Raw genomic sequence first — 27,962 nt, 5'->3', positions numbered from 1 at the left:
AATGATACTGAAGATAGATGGAAGGTACTAGTTGTAAACAACAGTTACCCTCCTGTGCTGCAGAAGAGTAGAATTTATTTGTCCTATTTAACTGGACCTCTGTACTATTAACTATCCTCTCCTCGTTCTGCCTTCTTAGCCTCTGGTTACCACTGTTCTACCCTTGTATGAAATCAACATTTTAAAAAAGTTTTTATAAATATTTTTTAAAATTTTTTATTTTATTAATTTTTTATTTTTTATTTCTTTCTTTTGCAAATTTTTTATTGTGATTAAGTGATTACATAATTTCACAATATTGTGGGATAATAATAATTAAAGTCACAAACACTTTCTAACCTTCATGGGGCAAATTGTCTATCATGGTCTATAAAGTTTGAGTTCTATGGGCTTTGACAATACAGTTATTTCTTCCACATCGGTTTTATAAACACTTTCATAGGACACATATTGTCTTTCTGAGCTTGACAGTTAACTTGATATAATATTCTCCAAGTTCATCTATATTGCTGCAAGTAAGGGCTTCATTTGTTATATGAGTAAATAATATCCCATTGTGTGCTTATATCACATTTTATTATCCGTTTATCCAGGGATGGATAGTTATACTTTCTTGTTTGTCACATTTGTTTGTGCCCTATATTAGAAATTAGATATCTGGTCTATATTTATCTTAACTGTTAAGTGAGTTTCCTGTGTAGGTAACATACAGTTGAATCTTAAAAAAAAAAATTGGTCATCTAGTCTCTGCCTTTCAATTGGGGTAATTGTATTAATTATATTCATGGTATTTGGTAAATTTTATTTCCCTTGGTGTTTGTATTAGAGGATTATTGTATTCCTTGGGGGGTGTCTGTCATGCTTTCTTGTTTGTCATATTTGTTAGTGCCCTACATTAATATCTATGAATCTAGTTACAGCAGTCACCCTCCCTCCCCCCTCCCTTCCCCACTTCCTTCCTTTTCTTCTTTCCTTCCTTTTCTTCTTTCCTCCCAGTGCTGGGGATTAAGTGCATTCTAGGCACCCAGTTGAGTTTGAGTTAGTGTCCTAGTCCTACTCTTTCCTGTCATGGATAATAGAGTGTTTGTTGTTGCTGATTTTTTTGGTGGCCAGATACCATCTGGCATGTGCTCTCATTGGTTGTATAGGATGCTCTCTGATGGAGTGGAATTGCTGCCAGGCTTAGATGTGTGTTAGTATTGCTCCCTACACTGTGTACTTAACACCTGGCTGGCTGTCAGAAGGGCCATCCACACATAGGACTTGTCAGGCCACTAGCTGCGTATTAGTTTCACTCTGTGTACAATTCACCTTTTGTCTAAATCTTGAGACACCAACATAGATTGAAAACTCAAGGTCTTGGCCTTTCTTCTTGGCTTAGGGTCTGAGTAGCTAGTGTTCAAATTCTGCAGTGAGACATGTGAATGTGGTGTAGCAATCGTAGAGTTCAAGACTAGAGGTATGTGTGGCTGCTAGCACTCAGGGGAGGGTGCATGCACTACAGCAGTGGGTTCCCTTTCAAGATGGAACACAAAGTAGCAGCTTGAGTTACAGGGATGGGCAGTGTATACTGTGGGCTCTTCTTCTGGGACATTACAACTGTGTAAAAACTATACTAGTGCTTTTGATGGTTATAGTGTCTTTTGTAGACGGCAGACACCAGCAGAGTGGGGATTATTAGAGTTCTCCAGTTTGTCTTTTCCTTGTGAAAAGTTTGTCTTTGAGGGGAAGGGAAGACAGTATAGAAAAAGCAGGCTGCCTTACCCACATGTCTGTTGTACTGTCCTGGGTTTTTGCATTCACCAGAATTGTTTATGCTTTAAACCTCTAGTATATTTCCTGATTCATTCTGGTTGGAATGTAGTTGATGCATTGTTGGTAGTTTATGTGTATATGGGGGGGGGGGACCAAGCAATAGACAGCTATTCATCCATTTTGCTAACAATGTTGCCTTTAAATGTTGATTGATCTATTGCCTTAAAAGTACATTAAGGGGCTGGGAAGGTGGCTCAGTGGTAGCGCGCTTGCCTTGCATGCATGAGGCCCTGTGTTCGATTCCTCAGCACCACATAAGCAAAAAGAAAAAAGCCGGAAGTGGCGCTGTGGCTCAAGTGGTAGAGTGCTAGCCTTGAGCTGAAGTGCCGAGGGACAGCGCCCAGGCCCAGAGTTCAGGCCCCACGACCGCCCCCCCCCCAAAAGTACATTAAGCAGACTGGGCACTGGTGGCTCACCCCTGTAATCCTAGCTACTCAGGAGGCTGAGAGCTGAGGGTTGCGCATGAAAGTCCATGAGACTCTTATCTCCAGTTAACCACCAAGAAAAGCCAGAAGTGGAGGTGTGGTAAAGTACCAACCTTTAGTACAAAAACTCAGAGACAGTGCGCAGGCCCAGAGTTCAAATGCTAGGATCCACAGAAAAACTAAAATATTAAAACAGCAACTAGCACTTATGTAAAACCATAGTTTACAATAGGATTGATAAACTTCATCACCAGTCAGGGGAGTTCATCATTAGGTTTTGTACCATGCACAAATAAGGCATGGCTTTTACACTCTCAAATGATCAAAGAAATCAAATGAACAGAATGTTGTAAAGTGTGGAAATGAGTAAAGTTTTATTGGCATACATTGTTCTGTTGTAGTTTGAAACAGACTCAGGTATTGAATGCTTAAGTCTCCCTCTGCACTTGTCTGGTCCTTGGGGGCCTCCTGTCCCTGGATCCTCCTTGTCCTTTTGTCTGCTTGTCTACAGTGAAACAGATGAACTTCTCCAGCACAGGCTTCCAGCACTGTGACATTCTGCAGCTGTGCACGAGGCCAAGTAACTATGGATTGAACACTAACACTGAGAGCTAGGGTCTTCTATGTTTCTGGGCTCATCCTAATATGGTACAGAACATAGGAAAGATGTTCTCCTTCCTGCCTACATAGGAGAAAAAGGTTGATGACACACTGTGAGTTACACAACAAGGCTAGGGACAGTCACAACTCAGAGTTGAGTCTTTGCATGAATGTCTATATGTCTATATGGTGTTTTCCCAGATCTTCTCTATGACATCCATCCAGAAGATACTTTTATTGTAATCATAAGAAAACACACACACCCACACACACACACAAATACACACAAAAATACACACAAACACCAGAATGTTAGTGGAGATCTTTGTGGGCATTTTCAAGGCCTAACTAGAGTTTTCTTAAATATGACACTCATTTTTTTCCAACAGTGAAATTTTGAGAACTTTTTTTATATCATGGTTAAATTTATTTAGTGGAACAGATTTTCATTGCTTTTTTTTGAAACTGGTTTCTGATGATATCCTTGATTCCCCTTGGGGGGGAAGAAAAGAAGGAGGGAGGGAGGGAAGGAAGGAAGGAAGGAAGGAAGGAAGGAAGGAAGGAAGGAAGGAAGGAAGGAAGGAAGGAAGGAAGGAAGGAGGGAAGGAAGGAAAGAAGGAAAAGTTAATTTCATTATGTAGTTCAGGCTGGCTTGAAATAAATGAGCCTTGTGCCTCATTTTTCTGAGTAGTAGGATTACAGGCATGTGTAACCGTACCTGGTTGATAGTGCCTTTTAAACAGATGTTTTTGGTAGAGTACCTCTGCATCTAACAAGGCCTTATCTGATCTCTGAAATATTCTGTCACTGCCACCAAGAGGCTAAACTTTGTTTGTTTTTACCAGTTAGATTTATAATAATCTCTAAATAAAGCCAGTTTTCTCTTTTTCAGACTTTAGGAGGACAGATATTGGGCAGAACAGTCTGGCTTCTTTAGCAAAGCAGTTGGAAAATATTACCTATTAAAATATTTTATTACTTCCTGTTGGGCTGGTTTTAAGTGAAATATGGAAGAGAGATTTATTTACAGTTCTTTCTGTGTGCCTTTCTCTCCCTTCTCTCTAATGAAGCTCAAAGCATCAGACAATTTATCAGAGATAATTATACAACAGATGGAGCATTTCTGATATATAATAGTCTCAAAGTGGAAGATTCTTTCCCATAATGAAAAATGCTCAAACTTTAAATGTCTCCTTTGATTTTAATTTAAAGGGTTTTTTTTTCCTACTGCATTTATTTATTAATCCTGAAGCTGCTTCTGTAAAGCATATGTGGCTTTTATTAGGGCCCTGTTCCAAAAAGATTGATACTTTGTAGTACAGTTTGGTAATATACTGTTCTGTTCTGCATCCAATTGAGTGGCTGTTGTATACCAGGAATCAGTGTATGGGACCATTAAGTTAATCCTTATCAAAATGCAGAGAGTATCTTTAAAAAGCTGACAGTATTTTCTTATAGAAGTTATTTCTGTTTTATTACATTATCTGGGTGTAGGACATTGTCCAGACACATAAGACCTTTAACTTGGTCAAAGTAAGAACCAAATAAAGCAAAACCAAAAGTTACTCCTTTGCTGACATTTCTCCCTTTTAAGTTTGCAAGTAAAGCATGACTCCAGTCTGGTTTGTTTGAATTACAAGTTTTAAGTTTATATAACACCTCATACCTTTTAACATTTTTAACACTCCTACTCTTTTGCTACCAAATTCCCACTTCCCAGAAATAACCATGTTTATTTTGTTTATATTTTCTTTTTTACATAGTTGTATATTTGTTTATATATTACATATATACAGACAGACAGACATGTAAGGTTTTGTTTATATAAGTGAGAATATACTACTCATTTTGCTTTATAACTTGCTTCTTACTACATTTTAGAAAGCTTTCTATGTTAGTGATAAAGATCTGTCTAATGGCCTTTTAAACTGCTGCATCATGTGATTGCTATAATAATTCACCTTTTCCTCTGGAGTCTTTTCTGGAATTGTACTATTGCAAACTATTGTCGAGTTAACTTTCTGTACACAGCTAATATAAAAAACAGTTCATTGCCATTTTCCATGATAAATACCTGGAAGAGGAATGTGTGCATTTAAATTTTAATATATATGCTCCAAATTGACTTGGCATCCCTTTCTAGCCTAAATAAAGTATATGTATCGTCACCAGCATTAGCTAATCCTTCCCTGCCTCCCTAACCCTGCAGCTTGGGCCAAGAATAGCTCATTTTCCTAGCATCTTCTGATTGTGAAATTAGTACCATTTCATGTATAGTAGGTAATTCTTCAAGTGATTTGCGTATTTGTTTATTTGCATATTTATTTGTTTCTTACAGATTTATAGGAACTCTTGTATATTCTAGACTATAACTCTTTATTACATACAGTGCCAGTATATTTTTTTCTAGTATGTTACTTTGCTTTCAGTTCTGTATATGTGTCGAAATTTGTGTATTGTGTGGTAACAGTTCATCTAAGACTTTTGGAATAATGGGAGTTAGTGTCTGTCTGTCTTCACTGTCTTTCCAAGTGAGAAGATTAGCAAACTTACAATACTCATTTTTCAGGATCCCATAGTCTGAAAATTTGAGGTTAATTTTTCATAAAAATTTCCTCAGATACCTGTAAGAGATAGTTATTGATATTCAGACTAGGTTTTGAACAACATTGTCATGCCCTCTCTCTTTGCAAATACAGATTGTAAAAAGTTCTTATTAAATTAAACTGCTCTGTGAAAGTAAAGGTCATGGAAAACAACCACACTTCACCCAGTTTTAGCCTTCTGTAGTTGTCATATTGCTTTCATTTTGCACAGGAACAGATTTTGTAATGGATGACACTACTTATTTTAAACTAAATTTAAGCTTATTTATGACACAATGTTTGACTGAAGGATCATATTATAATAGAGACATCCATTTGAATGTGGTAGTCATTTTATCCTTACATGAATATATTTTGTGTTTGAAGTTGTATGAAAAGTCAGAGGTGCCAGTACCAAAAATTGACTATGCAACTACATTTTATATTCATTTCCTCTGTTATTTCATCACAGAGATGCATTTACTTTTTAATCTGCAACAAACACAATTCTTTAGATTTAGCAAAAACAATGGGATGTCACTTTGGTGAAGAATTTTTAAAATTCTAAAATACTCATATAACCCCTTTATTACATAATTCAGACTATGTGACATTTTCAACCACCAGTTGCAAAGAGTGATCTTATTAACTAGTAAGATCTGACAGTATTCACTACTGTTGACAAAACAAAAATTGGACTTTGGTACCTTTCATTTAATGTCATGTGCCTACTGGCAGTAGAGGTACAGCTGCAGGTGGAAGGGAATGGTTGAGCAAAGAAGCAGAAAAGGGCTCCCCTATCAGATAGTACTCATAATCCTGAATTAATATGTTTTTTTCTAAAGAAGAAGAAAGAACATGTATAGATCACTTTGCTTTAAAAAAAATTAGCATCACTTTGTTAAACCAAGGGGGTTCGTTTTAACATGTCCACTTACGCATGCAGGGTCTTGATCAGTGTCATCCCCTCCACCATTCTTCTTCTCTCCTCTCCCAGCCCAAAATGGTTTCATTGTTCTGTTTCATACATGTACATAGGTACTTGACACTTCTCCCTTTTTCATGTTCTCTTCCCTTTGTGAGGAAGGCGTTGTAGCCTTCTTTTAGTTCCAAGTGCATACCAGAATTTATGAGAATGTTCTTGTTACCTTAACTATGCTTAAAAAAAAATCTTTCCAGATGCCAAGTGGTGTCTTCATTAATGTTATGAGAGTCATACTTGTGTTGATGGTAAAATGCAAATGTTGAAATCTGAGTTGAGCCTTGGATAAGTCTGTAAATAGTCAAAACTGAAGCTGAAATTAGAGAGGTGACAGCCCCTGATTTCATATCCATATTAAACATGTTTTGTCACGAGGAAAACAAAACAATGTCTAAAATTAGAACTGATGTTATTAGCCAGGTGACATTTTAACCTCCTCAAAAAGGGGTTCTATGTTTGATCCCAAGATGTCGATATGTGGAATTTTACTGTTAATCGTTGTGCATTGTCACTTTGGCACATCTGAAAGACTGATGGTAAACAAATTGGTTTATACAGAATCCAGAGTTCTATAACATACATTTCCTTTATAAACATGAAAAGTAAAATGTCCTGGTTCAAAAATATGACTGTAGAGTTTATTCTACTATTACCTGCCTTTAGATACTTTTTAATATTCTTTTAAAATAGGAAAATCTTTTGCTGTTGTTTACACAGAGTACATTAGTTTCTGTAAGATTAGAATAAGCCAATTGGAATGTAAGGGTATAAGGAAATTGGGAAATACATTAACCTTTAGGTTCACTGTTGTATTCTGTGCCAGTGGTTCTCAGTGTGGTCTGAGCGCCTCAACATCCCCCTCAGGATCCATGGAATCTTCTCCTCTTCCAGTGATTAATCTGTCTAACATGGATTTCCTTCACTATGCTTCATATAAACAATCGCAACAGATGGATTGCATATGCAGATGCAAAATTCAAATATCTTTAAGCCAGGTCAGTCTGGGGCCTTTAAAGTACGTTTCATGAAAGAATATATGTTTATGTTGAAATGTGATTACAAATTTTTTTAACACCTTCAAGGAAATTTAATACATTTTAGATATAAAAAGTAGCTTTCAATTGGATGGAAACATTTTTTTGAATAGTCAAATACTGTTTGTGTTTAAGATTGAAATCCGATCCAAGCCAGGATTGGCTGTCAAATTTAAGGCAGCCATCATCTGTATCTTTATACATATAGCTGCCATTAAGTGAAAGGATTTTTAAATGTTATTTCTCATTTTTAACTGATAAAAGCCATTAAGAATTTTTGTCATTTAAAATTTTGGATTGGTAAATACTAACAAATATAACCAACATAAACAAGTGTGTGTGTTTTACTGTACTCACTTTTAAATGTATAAAGATTAACTTAAAAAAAAAAAGCCTACAGCACCTGGTATTCCCAAGTGGTCTCTCCTATCCAAGTACTAACCAGGCCTGAGATCAGACAAGATTGTCATACTCAGGGTGGTATGGCCATAGACTGTATAAAGATTGTTCTGAGACAAACAAAACAAAACAAAAATAACTGTGAATCTCTTAGCCAGGTCAGCATGTGCATATGAAAATTACTTATTTTTATTTCATTTCCCTTGTGAACAAACTTGGTATAATCAGTATTCGGTTTTGCTTAGATCATTTTAATTCAATGGTGAAAAACATTTTTTGAACACTTAATATATTAGATTACTAAGGAAAGACTGCCACCACCCTTGAGGTTCCTTCCATTAATGCTATTGTTGGGCAGAGAGAGCCTCCCTTCCTCCAGTTCTGGTCTGCATAGGGATGTCATGTCTCCTCTTTGATGAATCCAGAGTATTGGGCACATGGGAAGTCCTCTTGACTTAGATTTGCTGGGCGCATGGGAGAGTTTTTATGAATATTGAGCAGATAGGCTGGTGATTACACATGTACCCATACACTCCATAGTATTGAAGGTATCCTGAACACTGTAATTAATAGGGAGTCTGAAGTTTCATTGAGAAGCTCTTTATGAGCAAAACAGATAGTCTACCAATAGCAATTTCTGACCCACTTTGAAAATCCCATCCTTATAAACTCCTAATTTAGATCTAAATGGTATGAGAGATCATGCAATAAGTTAGGATTATAACTTCTAATTGGGAGATGGAACACTTAAGTTCTGTAACAAGCCTTATAAATGGTTTAATTTGCAAGCTGCAATTGGAGAAATGGGAGGGCTATTATCTGTGCTGATTTCCTATAAACTTAGATTTCCCACACATATCTTTATGTAGCCTTGTTTTTAATCAATGGAGCTTTTCAAACTCAATTATGTAGACAGATGAGGTTTATCCTTTCTAATTAAAACAATTCATGAGATGCAGGTTTAGGGGTGAGGTTTAGGGTTTCTTTTCTGAAGAGATGGCTTCTTGTACATTCTGTGTTCCTCACATTTATTTATTGCTGTCAACTTTGTCCTATTTTAAATTTCCACTCATGTTTCAGACTTTTAGAGAAGAGCTGTTTTACTCAAGAAATGCAGATTATTTGAATATTTTTACACGACAATTTTATATTCTTAACTTGGCCACTTTAGGAGACAGTAGAGTTTATAGCTATTGTATAAAATCCCCCCCCCCCTTTTCTATTTTGAGAACCTATTCGACAGACTCAATATGTAGAAGAGAGAATTGCAACTCTTAAATCAGTCTGAAGTCACCTTTAGGACTATGAACCTGGAAAAGTGAAATGCTACAGAGGTAAACAGTGTATGGATTATAGATAGAGTGAAATCAACAAGCTGGTTAAAAAGGATGATACATTTTTAATTAGCCCACAGTGCTTTTCCTTGGAAATTAATTAGACACTGTTATGTAAATGTCATGTTAATTAAGCAAGAAAATGGAAGCGTTATAAATCTGCTAAAGGAATGGCTATTTTTGTGTATTAATGTTTCACAGTTACCTCAGATGGGCTGAGAATATTTGATTATTGAGCTTCTGTCAGTCTTTAGCTGACTGAGTCTTTGATAGTCCATTTTTCCTAATTGATGTGTTTCAGCACATGGTTTAACTATGGTCAATGAAGGATAGTGGAACCAGGAGCCAGAAATAACCAATCATCAAAGCTGTTTCAATACAAACCTTTCAGAGTAGATTATTGATCTAAATTTCAAGGTAAAGGAGAAATATAGTTTTTCTGTATTTACTCAGCCTTGGACTTTGAGAGCCTAAGAGTATTGGTTGCATAAGTGCAGCTATCCTCCAAACTAGTATTCTCTAATTACTCTGAGTCATATTCTTATGGTGAGCCTATGGGATTGACTGCTACAGGGTGTTTGAACTCAGGGTTTCTTTTGTGTTGTTGTTGTTTTTGTTTTGGACTTGCTCAGTAACACTTTAGGAGGCTGAAGATTTTAAGAATTCTGCCACTTCACTTTGAAATAGTGAGTATTGATATTTTAAAAAGAATTGTATTGTAGGTTACAGTGAATATGCAAATTTGACCCATATCTTCAGCTTTATAGGGTTGAAATCAGTACATTTTCCCAAGGAATATCTTCTGTAGAAGTTTCTGGTTGTTGGACTACAGGTGAAAAATAACACTTAATGATTTTCATGTAAAATTGTAAATGTGATTTATAATGCCTCTTTACATGTACGTGTGACACTTTTAATACAATAATAGACACAGCCTTAGAAGAAAACACAATACTCAGGCTGTCTGGTTACAGAACTTTAGGTTGCCCACAGGCATTGTTGCTTTGCAGGTTCCAAACTAAATTGTTGAAACTGATCATTTTAGAAAAATACCTTACGAATATAATATCAAATGCAAATGTTAGTGTGTTATTAAATATCTTCAGATGATGAGAAGACTTAAAAGAATATGCATGATGACCAAAAGTAGATTGTTTTTCAGGGTTTCAGTTTGTACCCAGGTTGGGCTCAAACTAAAAAAACCTCCTACCTCAGCTTCCCTAGTGCTAGGACTTATAGGCATGCACCCAGATGCCTGACCTACATTTAGTAATCTTGATAGCTACTTCAGAATTTCAAGAGTCTATCTTACACAGAATGTCATGATTTTTAACATTTAGAAGCCCAAAACAAGCCAGGTCCTACTGGCTCACATCTATAATCTAAACACTGAAATGCTAAAATGGAGATTACAGTTGTAGACCAGGCTGGACTGAGTCATCCATTTCACAACGAAGGTTGACACAGTGGCATGAACTTGCCATTGCTATGACATGAAGCCTAAAATAGGTAGATCGTGGCTAAAACACTCACCTTTGCAGGAAGCAAATCTTTTACCTCAAAAGTAACGAGCACAATAAAGGAGGGTTAACTGCATTGGTAGAGCATGTGCCTAGCAAGTATGAGGTACTGAGTAGTGTTTTGATGTACCATCAAACACTTACATTTTAAAATACAGTTCTGCTAGTTTCTGACTCTGTTTTGTGGCAACTTTGCCCAAACTATATTTCATGCCATGGTGACTACTCTATGAATGTGGTGAATGCCAAAAAAAAAAAAAAAAAAAAAAGCTACTTGTGAATAAAAACATTCTGAGGATTATATAAGCAAAACTCTTTCCTAGAGCAGTGATAAACTCTGTGCTTGACCCCAGTGAGCTTTCCCTCTATTTTTAACAGCATCCTCAAAACTAGTAAGTAGGATTAATTCTGGTCTCTCCTAGAATCTAGGTTTTGGGACTTGTGAGTCTGAGCCTCAAAGTAAGTGCCTTTGAGATCACAGATTGGACCTTTTTGGATGACAAAGATACGTAGTTTAAATTGCTTCATTCTTAAAAATACATTTATTCTTCCAACTTCAGTCCCACTATACATACTCTCTTTTTCATCCCTCCTTCCCAACCCAAAACCTTGAAAAATCTTACTTTTTGCTCTTTATTATTAGCTCTCTTCCACTCTTTGCTTGGTCAAAAATGGGAGAAGAGTTTGCAGAGACTTTGTAATTCTCTGCATTAGAAAGTCCACAAAGGAAAAGCCAAGTCTTGATTTTTCAATGGAGTAGATACCCTCACTTTGACCTTTACCATCTGCTGTAAACACTACTTTGTTTACTATAACCACCCAGGCCTGTGTCCCAATTTCTTTTGGTTGACAGAAGCCAAAAACAATTTACCCTGAGTGCCTATAATTTCCTGCATTCATTTTGGCAGAATTGATTTGAAATTAATTATGTAAGGCTAGTTGATGTCATCTCCAGTGGTCCTTTTATTCTAGAGCATGGGAGTCTGGGTGATAATACAATTAGTGTAGTGTATGTGTGTACTCATATGCTTCTGCTTCAGATTTTAGTGTTTCCTAGAGTCTGCCAGACCAAACTTAATTCCAGGATCTCTGTTATAATATTGCCCAATTATCAAAGCTTGTATATATTATCACTGCCAGTTATTCTTGCTGTCCATTTGTCTGGGCTCAACTGTAAGTTCTGTTTGTATTTTAATGTGGTGAATACATTGGATGGAGTTGTTAGTTTAACAAGGTCTCGGGGGAACACTTTCATAATGATACATGTTGAGATATGCGTGGTAGCTATAAAGTTATTTTGTGTTTGCTAAAACCTACAGAAATTCATCAATTAGAAAAATTTGAAGGATAAATTCTCAACCTTCAGATAAATTAAACATTCTCTTAGTTGATAATTACCTAGAACATTAATAAACAATATTAATTCATAAGTCACAGCCAAATTTCTTTAGGGGTTTGATTTGATGATTTCCTCCCTTCTCATAATTACTAGATGAATTCTTTTATGTCTTAAAAAAAAGTATTCTGGGGTAACAATGCTTGATAGGAAATGGACTCATTACCTTGCTCATATAACTAACCCCTCTGTACAGTATCTTTACAATAAAAATATATTTTTAAAAGTATTCTGGTAGTTATGCTCTCATTGAATTTTGTGCTCTCTATAGCTTACTGTGTTTGTAATATCCTAGTGATACTGGCTAGATTCTAAACTAGGGCTTAAAATGATCAACTGGGCATCGGTGGCTCACATTGAGGATCCTAGCTACTCAGGACGCTAAGTCTTGGAGGATTGTATTTTGAAGCTAACTCAGGAGAAAAAGTCTATGATATTCTTGTTTTCAAAATAACAGCAAAAGCTCAACTGGTGATATGGCTCAAGTGGTAGAGTGCCAGCCATGAGCAAGATACTTCAGCAAATGTGAGGGCTTGAGTTCAAGCCCCAGCAGCATCAAAAGAAACTCTTAAAAAAATAGAAAACATTATCAAATATAGAAACTGAACTGTTAGTATTACAGTGTGTTCAGCTTGTTTAAAAATGCACATTAACCCAGGCTTCAGTGGTCATGCCTATATTCCTAACCAGAAGGCTGAGGTTTGAGGATCACTGTTCAGAGCTAGCCCAGGCAGGAAAGTCCATGAGTTTTAATCTCCAATTAACCACCACAAAACTGGAAGTGGCTCTGTGGATCAAGTGATAGAGCACTAGCATTGAGCAAAAATGCTAAGGGACAGTGCTTAGGCTCTCTTCCCCTATAAAAAAAGTACATTAATTTCCTCCATGCCCTTCTTAACCTATTGCATCAAAATGTTCAGATTCAGGACTTAGAAGTTTATATTTTAAAAATAATCTCAAATTTTTCTAGAAAGTTTTCTAGTATTTTAACCTGATGATCATTATGCTTTATATATATAGGCACACACTAAAATCTCTAAGAATGTGCATTTAAGATGTGTGCAGTTTTTCCTAGTATAGATTGAGAATCCCATATCTAAAAATTATATATGTGTGTGTGTGTATGTGTGTGTGTGTATATATATATATGTATATGTATATGTATATGTATATGTATATGTATATGTATATGTATATGTATGTATGTCTAAAACTGGGACTCAAGCTTGCTGTCACTTGTTCATTGGCTGGTGGTCTACCACCTAACTCATTCCTCTAACCCAAAATTAAACATTTTTTGAGCCCCAGCACAATGCCACAAAGCAATATTCCCTATCTATAATCATGTGATGTCACATTCAAATCACAGGCACACTAAGAATGCTACATAAAATTACCTTTAAGCTATGTGTATAAGGAATATGTAAAAATGTAGATGAATTTCTTACTTAGTTTTAGGATTTACCTTATTATGTACATGAAAATATTTCCCAGAAAAATCCCTCAGAAATCCAAACAGTGCTAGTTATACATATTTTGGATTAAGGATACTCAACTTGTATTTGTTTTTATGTCTCTTTGTTATACTCTCATGAAGAAGTTGCTTGAAGTTTTGCTTTATTCCACCTATTAAATCATACTTTTTGTTACTAAATAATGCTGTTAAACACTGCCTATATAGCCACAGCCAAAGGACAAATAACAGTGAGTCTTGATTCTTGGGAGTACAAAGAGTAGCGGAAGAGAAAGTAATTATATAAGCCTTTTATTGATCCATGAACCCCCAACCTACTGGCAATTGTACTATTCCTATTAATTTTGTTAAAGAAACTAATTGAAGATCACTTAACCCAGGAATACTGAATACTTAGCAAGTAGAAGTAGTTAGAGGACTTAAAACTTTATCCCCTGTAAAAATACGTAGTGTCTCAAGAACAAGAACACTTAATTTAAAAACAAAAACCTTGCAGTGGAAGTAGAGCTCCAGAATTTTATGGAGCTATACAAGCCTGTGCCTAGAGTATTCTTACATGTGTTAGGCTTTTATTTGGCAGGTTGTCTCATTGTATTGCCTCTTTTCATGTCACAGTTGTTCATTCGAACCTCTGAATTTTAGTGTATTAAGCTTTTCCTGGTGAACTCAACATTTGTAAAGGGCAAAAAAAAAAAAAATTCAACTTTGGTCTTTTTAAACTTACAATTTATTCTTGCCTCATTTTCAAATTCTTCCATTTCCAGATAGGGTTAACCAATGACAGATGTTCTTCTTGATTCTGTAGAACTTCTTTTTTCCTTTTTCCTTTTCTTTTTTTGTAAATACTACTGAGGATTGAATTCAAGGCCGTGAGCTTACTAGACAGGTGCTAGACCACTTGAACCATATCCCTATCCCCTGCATATAAGCATGAGTTCCATATTCTTTGGTATTTGCTCTTATTTTTTTTTTTTTGTCTAGTCATTTATTCCTGACATGTATTTTCTTTTTACTTAAGTACATATATTTTTGCCTCTCAAATAAGGTTACAAGCTCCCTGTGGATCATTTCTAATATGTTTTAGAATTAACAGTGCACTTGCTCAATTTTCCTCTTAAAAATCCCCCACCCCTTTTTTTTTTGTCGGTCATGGGGCTTGAACTCTGGGCTTGGGCGCTGTCCCTGTACTTTCCCTCTTTTTTTCTATACCTACTAAGTGTTGTTGCCCTATGGCCTTGATAGAAGAGAAGTTGGGATTAATGGAAAACTTCTTATAGGGGGATCTCCCAAATCCCTGAACCCATGATCGCAGGGCCATGATCACTAGAACAGGTCCCAGATCTCTTTCATCTTTCCTTCCTTCCTTTCAGTAACACAAAGCCTCATCATAGATTATATGCAACTACTGCAGTTAATTGTAGTCATCTAGGGAGCCCTTTCAGAATAGATGTATAACATTTGCTGTGTATTCTGTTCCTTTGTGATCACTATCACTGCCCTTGCCAGGTAGGTCAAGACCTACTTGGCCTTCATATTTTGTACAGTGACTTCATATTTCAGAAGGCAGGACATGGTGAGTGGTATGTGTTTATGGGGGGAAAGATTAGGGTATGTATCATGATCAGCTTCAGTATGTGCTGGTGGTTCTGAGACTATAGAAATTATTGCTTTTGTAGCCTTTTCCTGTGGACTAGATAAATCTCTTGCATATTCTTCAATTATGCCTGTACTACAAATCTCTAGATCCACCACAATTCCATGAAGTCCCTCTCAATGTCATACTTCTTAGGATGAGACTAGAGACTCTTCTTTAGTCAGCACTGCTTTTCTTACATATTAAAATGATTCTTATTTCTTATGACAAGCACTTTGTTGTTTCCTAAGGAGTTTTCCCTTTTAAGGCTAGTTTTGCAATAAATGTAATGACCCCTCAGATCAAAAGGGAATGCTCTGTTTATCTCTGTTGGTGAACTTATCTCCCCACATTTATGGGGAATTTCTTTTCATCTAGATCTGAACTCTAATGAAAGCTTTATCTTTCATTTTCTCGTATTGTTTGTGATGCTTGGAATGATCTAGTGCATGCTAGGCCTGTCCTATACCAATGAGATACATTCCTGTTCTTTAATTTTAATTTTTTTTGAGATAGGGTCTAGTAACTTTGTTTGTGCTGGCCTCAAAATCATAATTCTTCTGCCTCTGCCTGCTGAGTAGAGAGGATTACAGCATGTACTATACCTGGTTTCCTTTAACTTCTTACTATAACATGAGACTTAATTTTTTATGAGGCATATTCTAATATGGAAAGACTATGAATTCACAGACTATGAACTGCTGAACTAGATATGGTCCTTAGAATTAGCTTAAAACTACTATCTTCCCTATCATCCCTCCTCATGCATAGATTGCAGGTTGTTTCTTTGCTCTCTAGTTTCTCTTTATTCATGGTGTAGCAGCTGTGGGCCTGGGGAGGATATCTGACTGATGTGCCTGCCTTTCTGTTTCTAGGTGGGCCATGCACAGACACAGCTCATGTCTCGTTAATCACACCAACCAAAAGATCCTGTGGTACAGGTATGTACAGCATTCTTACATGAATTCATCCATGCCAGAATTCTTCTCAGAAATTAACCATGGGTTCTAACTTGGTGTGTTTACCAGGGTAGTCTCTTAGTTTCTTTCATCATTTGTGAAGTGATAGGTTTTTGTGCTTGGAAAGTGAGAATAAGCAGAGGTCAACATGGTGTTCTTGGGGATCAGATTGACTGTGTGATGCTGGTAGCTAGATCTAAGGGCTTTGGTGGGGGGGTCATAGCTCATAGCTCAAGTGATGGTCACCTAAGTGGCAAGCGTGAAACCAACTCCAGTACCATCCAAAACAGAAAAAAAAATTGCCTACTTCTTAATATACGAAGAATGTTTCAAGACATAAAACATAAATAAAAGGTAGACCTTTGCCTAGATTATATCATGTGGCTAATTTATGTTGTCTTGGATCTTCTCAAGGAAATTTTTTAAAACATAATGTTTAACCGAACAAAAGTTTTAGTATAGAAAATCAGTGAATTGACTTGACTTTGTAGTATCTTAGTAATTTTGGGAAATTATTTTCTCTCATCTATCTTAAAGCCATAGGATATTCAATAATCATTCTCTTCAAAGACATGGAATCCTAAGAATATCTTGTACATTTATGACTATTTGTTGGGTTTTGGGTTTTGGTTTTTTGTTTTGTTTTATTTTGTTTGGATGGGTGGGTTTGCCAGCCTGGGCTTGAACTAGGGCCTGGGCAATATTCCTGAGCTGTTTTCCTCAAAGCTAATGATCTACTACTTGAGCCAAAGCTCCACTTCTGACTTTTTGGTGATTAATTAAAGACAAGAGTCTCACTGACTGTCCTGTCTAGGCTGGCCTTGAACCCTGATTCTCAGATTTCAGCTACCAGAGTAGCTAGGATACAGGTATGAGCCACCAGTGCCCGGCCATCTGTGACATTTTTATTAAATGTTAGTCTATGAATCTTCCTAATGCACATTCTTCCTTAGCCTGTATCTAATTTATTGTTTTAAATAATAACTTGCCTTTTCTAATAATACTGCCTGCTATTTAAAATAACTCAAGGATTATATTTGGAAGTCAGAATAATTATATTGTTTTCAAACGGTCACAAAGTATTTTTCATAACGAAAGAAGTCCTTGTAACTGCCCCACAGAAATAACAAAACTATTTCTATGTTCAGCTTACACTTAAATCTTAGCTCCTTTAAATACTCAGAATCTGTTGTTAAACCTTATATAGACCTACCTTAGCAAGGTTTTAGAATAATATCCAGACACTGAACTCTAAAGAGTCTAATTTTACTTTTCTCTTCTAAATGATCCGCTTTGAGGCAGAGGTATAAGAAAATCTCTCATGCTCTTACCTAGTTGTACCCAGTCAGCAAGCTCAGTCAGAGTGAATTTCTCTGCCTCATTATCCATTGGAAAGTTGCAAAGCTAACTGTCATCCACTCCAACCAGAAGCCTGAAAACACCTGATGCATACTCATTACCTAGCTTATGAAGCAGTAACCCCTTGTACACCTTCATAATCATAATAAAAGTAATTGTTAAAAAAATACCCAGAATACTTTGATTTCAGGTCTTATACTTGCCCTGTACGGTATACTTCTGTTCTGTTTCTTTCAAGAAAACTTTATGTCAAGAGTCTTAGGAGATGACCTGGACACAGTTTAAATTCCCCTTCTAAACCAAAAATTCTCCATCATTTTTCTACTAGGACATAGATAAGGACATTTAAATAAGTTCTAGAAAGCTCATAAGTTCACTGCCTCTTGTCATCTCACACATGTACACCATAAAATCATAACCTCTCTTTATGCACATTTTCCTTTTGTCCCTGAGGATTGGGTTTACCTTCAGCACTATCAGCATGCTCAGGTGGCAGGGAAGAAGTCAGCCTTGATTATATTGACTCATCTATCCCTAGACATTTGAGAAAGAAACTTGTGTACTGAGGTTAGACACTGAAACCATCAGGAACATCTCCTGAATATCATGTGCTTGTTCCATCTTATAGATAGATCTGTCCTCCTGTCTGCTCCCATACTCCTTTGTGAATATTAAAAGCCATAGTAACATTCATTACAGGCTTACTATACTGCTGTATACCATTTAGCATATATTGATTCTCCTACCTCATTGTCAGGAGTGCTAAGATTACCATTACACCTGACTCTATACCCCCTTATTTCTGTAGTTACAATAAGAAAAAATTCACTTGGATGCAAGTACTTCATGCCTCTAATCCTGGCTACTTGGAAACTGAGACCCAGGAGTATCAAGAGTTCCAGGCTAGCATGGAAAAAAAAGTTTGGGACTCCATTCCCTCCCCTGCTCAAAAGAGAGAGAGAGAGAGAGAGAGAGAGAGAGAGAGGGAGAGAGAGAGAGAGAGGAGAGAAGGAGAGAGAGAGAGAGAAAAGCTTGGACACACAGGTACAATTTTATAAGGAATTCTAAAAAGGGCTGCAGGTCTTTATTCTATATAGCAAGCCTGAAGCCCTGAATTCAAACTATAGTACTCACAGTTTTTTTTTTTCAAGGAAAAATTCATAGGCAGGTAGGTTTGATTATATGATACTGTCAACAGACTTGCTTCATTATGTCTGTATCTATTTTTACTTTTATTCTAGCCCTTATATTGGGTAGATGATTTTCTGTCATAGATGTAGACTTTGTTTTTTTATTACTGGTATTTTGAACTCAGGGCCTAAGTGCTAGGCGTGTGTTCTACCACTTGAACTACATCCTTAACCCCTTCTGATAGAATTGAAAAATGATACTTTTTTTAATGCTGTGTGTATTTAAAAATATAATTAGTGGAATAGCAAGTAAAATAACCACTTGTGAAGCCATAAGGGAACTATGGTAGTGTCTGAGATTAAAGCAAACAAGACTAGAAGCTAGTCAGGTTTTTCAAAAAGCACCATCTTTGTGCTGTGTAAGAAGCATGTTAATTTAGTTAATATCCTTGCCTGCTGTATTTCCCTCTCCCTCCCTTCTTTCCTTCCTGCATATATTTATTCTTTGAGATCACCTGTTTCATTTTTGCCATGTAGACCAGAGACATGAACTAGAATAAGCTTGTATTGTTCATTGCTGCCCCCCATCCCACCCCATCAGCCTTTCTTTACTCCTTTCAGACAGGCTGGGTGTGATATTATTATCTGTTTTTACAAAGAGAAGAGAAGAGCCCCCTATCACCTGGGAGTTAAGATTAATACGCTAAATACTTTCTCCATTTATGTCCAGAAGACAGTTAAAGAGAAATGTTTGATTGCTGTTATGTTCCTTTATGTTACTAAAAGGCTTATATAAAATCTTTTAAGTTGATTCAGAAGCTAAAGGGTGAAGGTGTTAAATCAAAGATGGTCCTGTAAATCTAGAAATACCTGCCTCTGTATATTTTATATACTGACTCCCTGAGTCAGTATTCATGGAAACATTTCAGCTGGTACATTCATTCCTAAAGAGTTGAATCTGCACATTGTACTGGTCAGTATCACTCTCTACAGGCTTTTCAGGGGTTTCATGTCTGCTTCTGCTCTGTTGGGTTTATAGGGGGTGGCTTAAGGACTTGTTCAACTCTCATTTACTTTTTTTCTTTCTTTTTGTTCCTTCAGATACAGCTCTTCCCTCAGGTCTGCAGTATCAGCATTTGAGGCAGAAAATTAGAAATTTGACCTACTTATGTAATATTCAAGTTCTCATCAGAAGAATATTAGGAAAGATATAAAGCTTTCATTTTTTATTAGCATTTAATATAACCATTGAGGAAAGATCAAAACAGTAAATCTGTCATGGCAAGGAAAAAAGGATTTAAAAAAATGTTTTACCTGTACACTCATCATCTTGGGGTCCTCGAGTTCATTTGGTTCCTGGGGTGTGGGAAAAAATGAATACCAAATATTTGGCAAAAATTTCTCTAATTGAAAAGGTGCCACCCACCATGGTGAGCCGTGTTAAAGAAGCAGTTCTCCTCGAAGTTTATTGCGATGCTTAAGGTGGCTTGTTACTCTGCTGCTGGCCAGATGTGGCTTTGGCCCATTGAATAGAAGATTGAGGAGGGAAGGAATCTAACTGCTCTATCTTCTTGTTCTTGCTGATTTTCCCCCCGCAGTAATAACTTTAGTCTACCACAGTTGCTTATGCTAAACAATAGAATAAGGGAGTAAGGCACATAAAAAGATGATCTGATAACCAGTGCATATAACAACATTGAGTTTAAAGGCATACTGTGTGTGTGTGTGTGTGTGAGACACACATACACACAGTATATACAGTATATAAAAGCTTACTTGCTTTTAATTGTCACTCTGAATTGACAGGTCCTCTTGGCAGTCAGTCCCTGTGTTTGTGTTGCAGGCCAGCTGAGTGTGTAATGCTGAAGTCAAAGGCTTGTGTTTGGATTTTACTCAATAGAAGGCCCCCTTTCTGAGGAAAGGTTAATGTATAAGTGAATAGCAAGCAGGTCACCAGTCTTGTCAAGAGGAATTTTTGTACATGAAAAATAAAAATATAATCCAGGATAAAAAGGAAAGAGAAGCATGATGTGTCTTGTTGCTTTTTTGGCGGGGCGTGGGGTGGGGGGTGGGGGTGGTCCTAGGCTTTGATGTTAACCTCTTGTGATCCATGTACTTTTCTTAGATCCATGAATGCAGCTAGAAATTATGTTTTATTGTTGGTTAGTTTTATGGCTTATTTTATTATATGTTACCAGGAGAAAGAGCCTGAACTTACATTAATTAGTTGCTTGTAGGCTCCATTGGTGCAGAATACCTGTGCCAACACTATTTATATAGAATTTCGAGGAAATTTTTAATTCTCCTTTTTTGGATTTGGGAGTTTTTTGTGGGTGGAGGGTAGTTCAGATCCTGCTGCATAACACTGTTAGTGCCTATCAGGGGCAGCATGTTAGAGATGTAGCGGTCTTGCTGGAAGCAGTGTGCTAGAACAGTCACAAAAAGCTGCATTATAAATCATCGGAGCCTTGCAATGATACTGCCCATTAAGGAGACTCCCCCCCCTCCTCAGTTCCTGGCTGTACTAATAGAACAGTGCATCAAGCAAGGCTGTAAATAAAAGTTATTACCTAATAGGTGGGTGCCGAAGTGGAACGGACGGGAGCTGAGGCATGGAGGCCTTATTACTGCTCATCAGCAATTATAAACAGGATAAAGTATCTGGGACTTGCGCTGATGCAGCGACAGCTAATAGGGGTTGGGGATGACACTGGGCCATGATAGGATGATGTATGCTGATGGCTTTTTACTGCCTCATCTTGCTGCTTGCTTTTCAAGACAAGTTGTGTTATCCGTTTTCCTGCTTGCTCATCTATCTGAAGAGAGACAGTCCCATTGCCTCTCCTGCCAGCAGGTGGGCTGGTACTTATTTCTCATACCTGTGTCTGCTTCTAACGCATCTCCTTCATGAAATGTCGTCAGAAATATTTCATAATCATGACCGATTAAAGCCATAATCTCATTGTATTGCCTGTTGTCATGGTTATAGATCACATCTTCGAAAGTGGTTGTTTATGTGGAAGACAGGGCCAGCTGGGGCTCAGTGGTTAGTCAGTCAGTCCAACACTTTATTAAAAGACCACTATGACAGAGCCACATACTAGTTGATTCCATAGAGACATGCAAAAGAAGTGATAAGTGTGCAGCTTTAGAGAACAGTAGATATAACTTACATTTACTTTACAAAGTGAAGACTAGAGGAATATGACAATCAGTAGGAGCAAATACAATGCCAGTGTGGTCTTATCTCTTAAAGAGTGACCTTCCTAGTAAATTCTTACTATCACTAGGAGTAATAAGAGATACCGGAATATGGAGAGAAAGTGACAGTAGGATCCTGTTTTCAATTACTAGTGGAAAGCTTCAAATAAAGCAGTACTTTTGGGTAAAACATGAATATCTAATACAGCTGTTGTTCACTTTTCATCACACACGTCACTAAATCAGAGTAAATAGACTTTTGAAGTAGGGTATTATACCAGAGGTAGGAAAGAACACTTTTGAGAAGGGCTTACCAGTTGATTGAGGAATTTATAGTGCTCTGGTTTATACTTCACATGTTTATCACTTGTGTCTTTAAGTGATACACTTCTTTACACAATACTTTCCAGACTAACCCATCAAGAGACTTGTTACTAATCGATAAATTATCTTGTCAATATGGACAATAGTTTAGTTATTACTATAGTTATTACTATTTTTCTCTGCTTTAAATTATATACATATATAATATATATAATTTTTATAAGACTGACATATGATAATCCTTGTGCATCTAAAAGAAACTTTTATTTATCAGGAGAATAAATTTCATACTTATGTATTAGGAGAGAATTCTGTGGATATTGGCTAGTGGTATGAAGAAAAAGAGATGAATCTGAAAAAGATTTCTTTTGAAAACTGACATGATTTGACAGCTGATTAAAATTAATAAAGAATGTAAAGTATAAATCTAGGGAATTGAAGGAGAGATGTGGTGATGTCAGTGAAAAAATGCAAAGGAAAACTGGTTGAAACTATGATATCTGATTAACTAAATTTTAGATAATCTGATAGAGAATTATAAATATGAACCTACTTTGGAAATTGTCAACCTTAGAAGCAAGACTAAGCTGTAAGGAAATGGATGCAGGAGAACCAGGAACTAAGGACTGATTATTCTCAGGGGAACAGCAAAGAAAAGGATGGGTGAGTTAAAGAAGCTTTTTACAGAATCATTAAAGATGCATGTAAAGAGGGGTCAGGAAATGGGAAGGTTAGGAAAAGCTGTTGCTATGGTTTGTAGACCACTGGGAGTGGGGGGGGGGGGGCTGAAAGAAGTTAATATAATGTGATCTGAGATGAGGCCCTCGGTAATATTGAAATAAAATTGGAATTGGGAGTAGTTCATTATAGAGCTAGTTGCACATTAAAAAAAAAAAAATGAATGGCTAGGCACAGTGGTGGCTCATGCTTGTCATCCTAGCTACTCAGGAGACTGAGATCTCAGGATCACGTTTCAAAGCCAGCCTGGGCAGAGAAGTCTGTGAGACTCTTATCTCCACCAGAAAACCAGAAGTGGAGCTGTGGCTCAGAGGCAGTGGCAGGCCCAGAGTTCAAGCCCATGACCAAAATAATAATAATAATAATAATAATAATAATAATAATATGATGATGATGATGATGATGATGTAGGGATGGCTAAAATAGTGGTATATTTTACCCTTGTTAAAATCTAAACAAAAGGGACCCAGAATAGAAGGAAGAAAATATTAGAGAAGAAACTGAAGAGGTATACAGACAGATGAACTAGTGGCAGAAGCCCCAGATTCATTATTTCCTTCCAAGGGTATTAGGAAGAAGATAGAGATAGTGATATTCTCTTCCGATGTAGAGCTGGTTAGCTGAGACAAGATGAGCTAGGCAGTTCATCCTAGAACACGACTGTTTTCTGAATAAAAACATAGATAATGCCACAAGCTGAAAGTACAGCAGTAGCTCTTCACATGATCCCTGACTGTTCAAAAGATAACAGAAATGTGGACAGAAGGTATCTGAAGGATGTATCAGGGAGAAGTCATAGATTGTGTGGTTGGGAAAATTAGGTGGACTTGGAAGCTGGCCAGTCATATTGGAAAATGCGGCTGTGGGAAGAAGGTGGTCAGTGGACTCAGGGAAGGAGAGAGAGTGGTTGAAGTCTCCTATGCTTGAACCAGTTAGAGCTAAAAATGACAGGAAATCAGAAATCCCTTTGTCTTGTCAAGAAACTTGAGTGTGAGAACTTAATCTGTTTTGTTTTGCCTTCTTTTTAGGCCTTGTTTAAAACGTTAACTTTTATTATATTAGTGGAAAGTAATCCTTACAGAGATTTCACAAGCTTGCCTTCTTAAAAATCACAAAGTGGCTCAAGTGGTAGAGCCCCCAGCCTTGAGTAAAAACACTGAGAAAGAACTCAGACACTGAGTTCAAGCCCGAGTACTGGCACAAAAATAAGTCAATCAATACAAATCAGTGGGCCACAATCTGACAACCTCTTCCAGCAGTTGTTTCCCCAGGTGCCAGTGACTCACTCTGTAACTCTGACTACTCAGGAGGCTGAGATCCCAGGGCGACTGAAGCCAGCCTGGGCAGGAAATCCTCTGAGACTCTTATCTCCAATTAACCACTAAAAATCTGGAAGTGGAGCTGTGGTTCAAATGGTAGAGCACTAGCCTTAAAGGGGCGGGGTGGGGGAAGAGCACAGGGACAATGCTTAGACCCTGAGTTCAAGCTCTAGGACCAGCACAAAATAGTAATAATAATAATAATAATAATTTTCTCCCTTCTCTCTCCCTTCTCTCATATCAGAGATCTTTTCTGACCTAGTTTTTGTTAGTTTGGTATTTTTGTTTTTCTCTTAATTTTTTAAAATATTTTTTATCTAGTTTTACAAAGGAGTTATTGTCATTCTTTTCTTTCTAGGGTCATTGCAATTTAGTGACCACGAAGCATTACTAGTATTTATATTTTATCTATCTGTATTTTATTAGTAGTTTTTAATTTTATTTATATTTTAAAACTGGTTGTTGTATCTAAACTTCACTTGCTTGTGATTATGCATCAGATGGTTTAACCTTGGAGGCATTTCTGTCATGGGGGGACATACTATGATTAGTGTAAACAGCCATGTCCCTCTGAGGCTCCATTCGCTAGCCTCCCACTATGCGTGTAGCATTGGTCTTGGTGCATACTCATACTCTGCTATAAAAGCTAGTTAGCCTTATGCTTCCTGCCCTTCTGAATTCTCTTGTTTCATTACCAGGATCCACTTACATAGTTTCAGAAAGCCATTCCCAAATCACAGAATCACAACTCTGGATTTTAAATAAACCACTTTTCCATTAGCTCAATAGATGGGGGAATTTGTTACACACTATTCATTTCCCACATTCATCTACTCTGTAAAACTTATTAAAATATATACATATCTGAGCAAGAAAATAGGTATTTATCTCAGATTATGTTCAGTTTTCTGTTACTTTAGCAAGGAAGAGAGACTAGGAGACAACCTTTACAATTTTTACCTTTAATTTACTTGTAAAAAATATACTAGTGCTGCTGTTCTTGTTTTTTTTTTTCTTGAAAAGTTGAAGTCTTCCTTAAAAGATAGTGTCATTACAGTATATAGCTTGAATTTTATGTCTAATATAGAAGATGGCTTTTAAAGAAAGTTGGATGGGAAGAGGGAATTTGTGCTGTCTTGAATGGAGGGAGGTATTAGCTATGGCAGCATTTGTTTTCCAGTTTGGCTCTGGCTCTAACTGATAGTTCCTGTAACTGGCAAGATTCAGCTTTACTTTTCCCTTGGCAACCTGTTGATAAGTCCATTTCTAGGAGATTAAAATCACATCTTAAGATCTTGGTCATCTTTATTCCTGGAACAGTAGTTATAGTAATTGACACAATTAAAAACCAGTCTTACTGGGGTTGGAAAATTATAGACTGATGGACATGTAAAAGTCCGTGACTTAATCAGTAAAGTATACTTACAGGTAAGTGTTGATTTCACTAAAACCTGGGGAAGCATGAGCTCTGACCTTTACTGTTGATTGTGTGCTACAACCATTTGTCATGCACTTTCCCATCAGGCTAAGCATAGCCACCTTTTCTGGGAAGGAATTCTGCTAAGCACGCTCACCAATCATCTTCCAAGTATGCAACTGTGGAACACTTGTGAATTCTTCTCTTTAAATATAATTTTAGAGTTACTAGAAAAGTAATGAGAATATTACATAAAATCTGAACGTTTTCCCAATCATATGCCCCACACTGCACTGGCTTTTTCATCTGTGTGTGTGTCTATATATGTGTATTACCCATATCCTTAACATTAAGTTATAGACTTGATATTCTTTTTTTTTTTTGCCAGTCCTGGGGCTTGAACTCAGGGCCTGCGCACTGTCCCTGAGTTGCTTTTGCTCAAGGCTATCATTCTACCAACTTGAGCTACAGTGCCACTTCTGGCTTTTTCTGTGGTACTGAGGAATTGAATCCAAGGTTCAGTTGCATGCTAGGCAAGCACTCTATCACTAAACCACATTCTCAGTCCAATACTGTTTTTGTGTGTGTGTGCAGGTACTGGGGCTTTAACTCAGGGCCCCTGTACTGTCCTTCAGCTCTTTTACTCAAGGCTGGTGCTCTACCACTTGAGCCACAGTTCCACTCCCAACTCTTTGGTGGTTAATTGGAGATAAGTGTCTCATAGACTTTCCTACCTAAGATGGCTTCAAACTTCAGTCCTCAGATCTCAGCCACCTAAGTAGCTAGGATTACAGGTATGAGCCACTGCTTAAGTATTCTTTTATATAAGAACTTGTGTATAGTTTTAAAAATCAAGATTCTTTATGGCCACAAACAACTGTCAAAAATGGGGATTTTATATAACACTTAGTCGATTTGGAGTACATCTTGATAATTCTTTCCTCAAAGAGAGTTGAGAAGATTCCATTGAATTAAAATATTAGATATACCTGTACCCCTTATCTTTCAAATGAGAGCAAAGCAAAAGACTTTATCATATTTTTAGTTTTTAAATTTATCTTTTTAACTAGCATACAAAGGATTTTTCAAATCAACATATCAGTTTATGAGTACAGTATATTTTGATCAGTGTCACCTTCCATTATTTTCCGTTCTCTCCCCCACCCATCCATTCCCTCAAGTTACCTGGCCCATTTGTACATTGAAGACTAGGATTTTATTTTCCCCAACTTTTCTCTCTCCAATTGTCTGCAAATTTTCTTCCCTCTTATTTTGCAGCAACTTGTTTTACAAATGGGATTGTCTTTCCTTTGTATACTTTTTAAGACAGCTTTCTTCAGCTCTCCTAAACCTGTGACATGCAAGGTTGTACCTACTTACCACTAATACAGCCCTACTAAGGAAGGCCTCCTGTACTTGTCCAAATGAGATAAGCCTGCAGGATTATTGCTGGGCATTTTAGAAGACATCTGAATTTAGATTAATTTAGCTTCTCATCAGAAGGAGTTCAAGTGAGGCACATATGTTATTTATTTATAAGCTTACAGATTTGCTCAGAGAGTAATTGTCAGCAGACTAGATTTTGGGTAGGGGAAACTAAGTGATAGGTAGGAAGAGGAACTGAATTAAACTGATGCTAAATTAGAAACAGAAATAGTTTAGAAACAAATCAGCTATTTAATTTTAGCATCTACTCAGTTATGCATTCAAGTTGATTTCTTTTAAACAGCAGAATATAAACGTTCATACATTTTTTCCCTTTCATTAAACCTAGAGCACGTATCCTACAGGATGACAGCCTCTCATAGCAAGATTACAATCATTAGGAACTTGTCCTATTACCGAGATCATCTCCTTTTTTTTTGTTTTTGTCCTCCTCTTCCTTCTTTTCCATCAGCATCGTCTTTTTTTTTTTTTTTTTTTTTTTTTTTTTTTGGTCATAGGGCTTGAACTCAAGGCCTGGGTGCTGTCCCTGGGCTTTTCTGCTCAAGGTTAGTGCTTTACCACTTTGAGCCACAGTGCCACTTTTGGTTTTCTGGAGGTACGAGTCTCATGGACTTTCCAACCTGGGCAGGTTTCGAACCACAACCCTCAGATCTCAGCCTCCTAAGTAGCTAGGATTACAGGTGTGAACCATCAGCACCCAGTCATTGTTTTGTTTTTGACCATCAAATATGAAACACACCTGATTCTCTCAAATAGGCAAAACAATTAGAAGATTAAAAACACTCAAAGGGAGTGTAGATAATTTATATGAAGTACTTTTCTTTTTGTATTTTTCTAACAATAATAGAAAATTGCCTAAATTAGTGTCTTGT

At 36.9% G+C, this 27,962-nt stretch overlaps 1 protein-coding gene across 2 annotated transcripts in view; it reads left to right on the top strand.

Annotated features, from left to right (window-relative positions):
* Positions 1 to 27,962, top strand: part of Zfand3 (zinc finger AN1-type containing 3) — a 192,858-nt gene that overhangs the window by 125,793 nt on the left and 39,103 nt on the right. Inside the window, exon 4 of one of the 2 annotated variants that reach the window (XM_070023846.1) lies at positions 16,073 to 16,138. The exons of the other annotated variant lie outside the window; for it this stretch is intronic. Coding sequence (XP_069879947.1) covers positions 16,073 to 16,138 — 66 coding nt within the window. The remainder of the gene's footprint in view (positions 1 to 16,072; positions 16,139 to 27,962) is intronic. 2 annotated transcript variants of the gene reach the window in all.

This window comes from Dipodomys merriami, unplaced genomic scaffold (assembly GCF_024711535.1).
Source record: "Dipodomys merriami isolate MVZ:Mamm:240054 unplaced genomic scaffold, mDipMer1.0.p SCAF_16, whole genome shotgun sequence".
In the NCBI taxonomy this organism is placed as follows: Eukaryota; Metazoa; Chordata; class Mammalia; order Rodentia; family Heteromyidae; genus Dipodomys; species Dipodomys merriami.
Note: the sequence above shows the minus strand (reverse complement) of the source record. Positions and strands in the feature narration are given on the sequence as shown.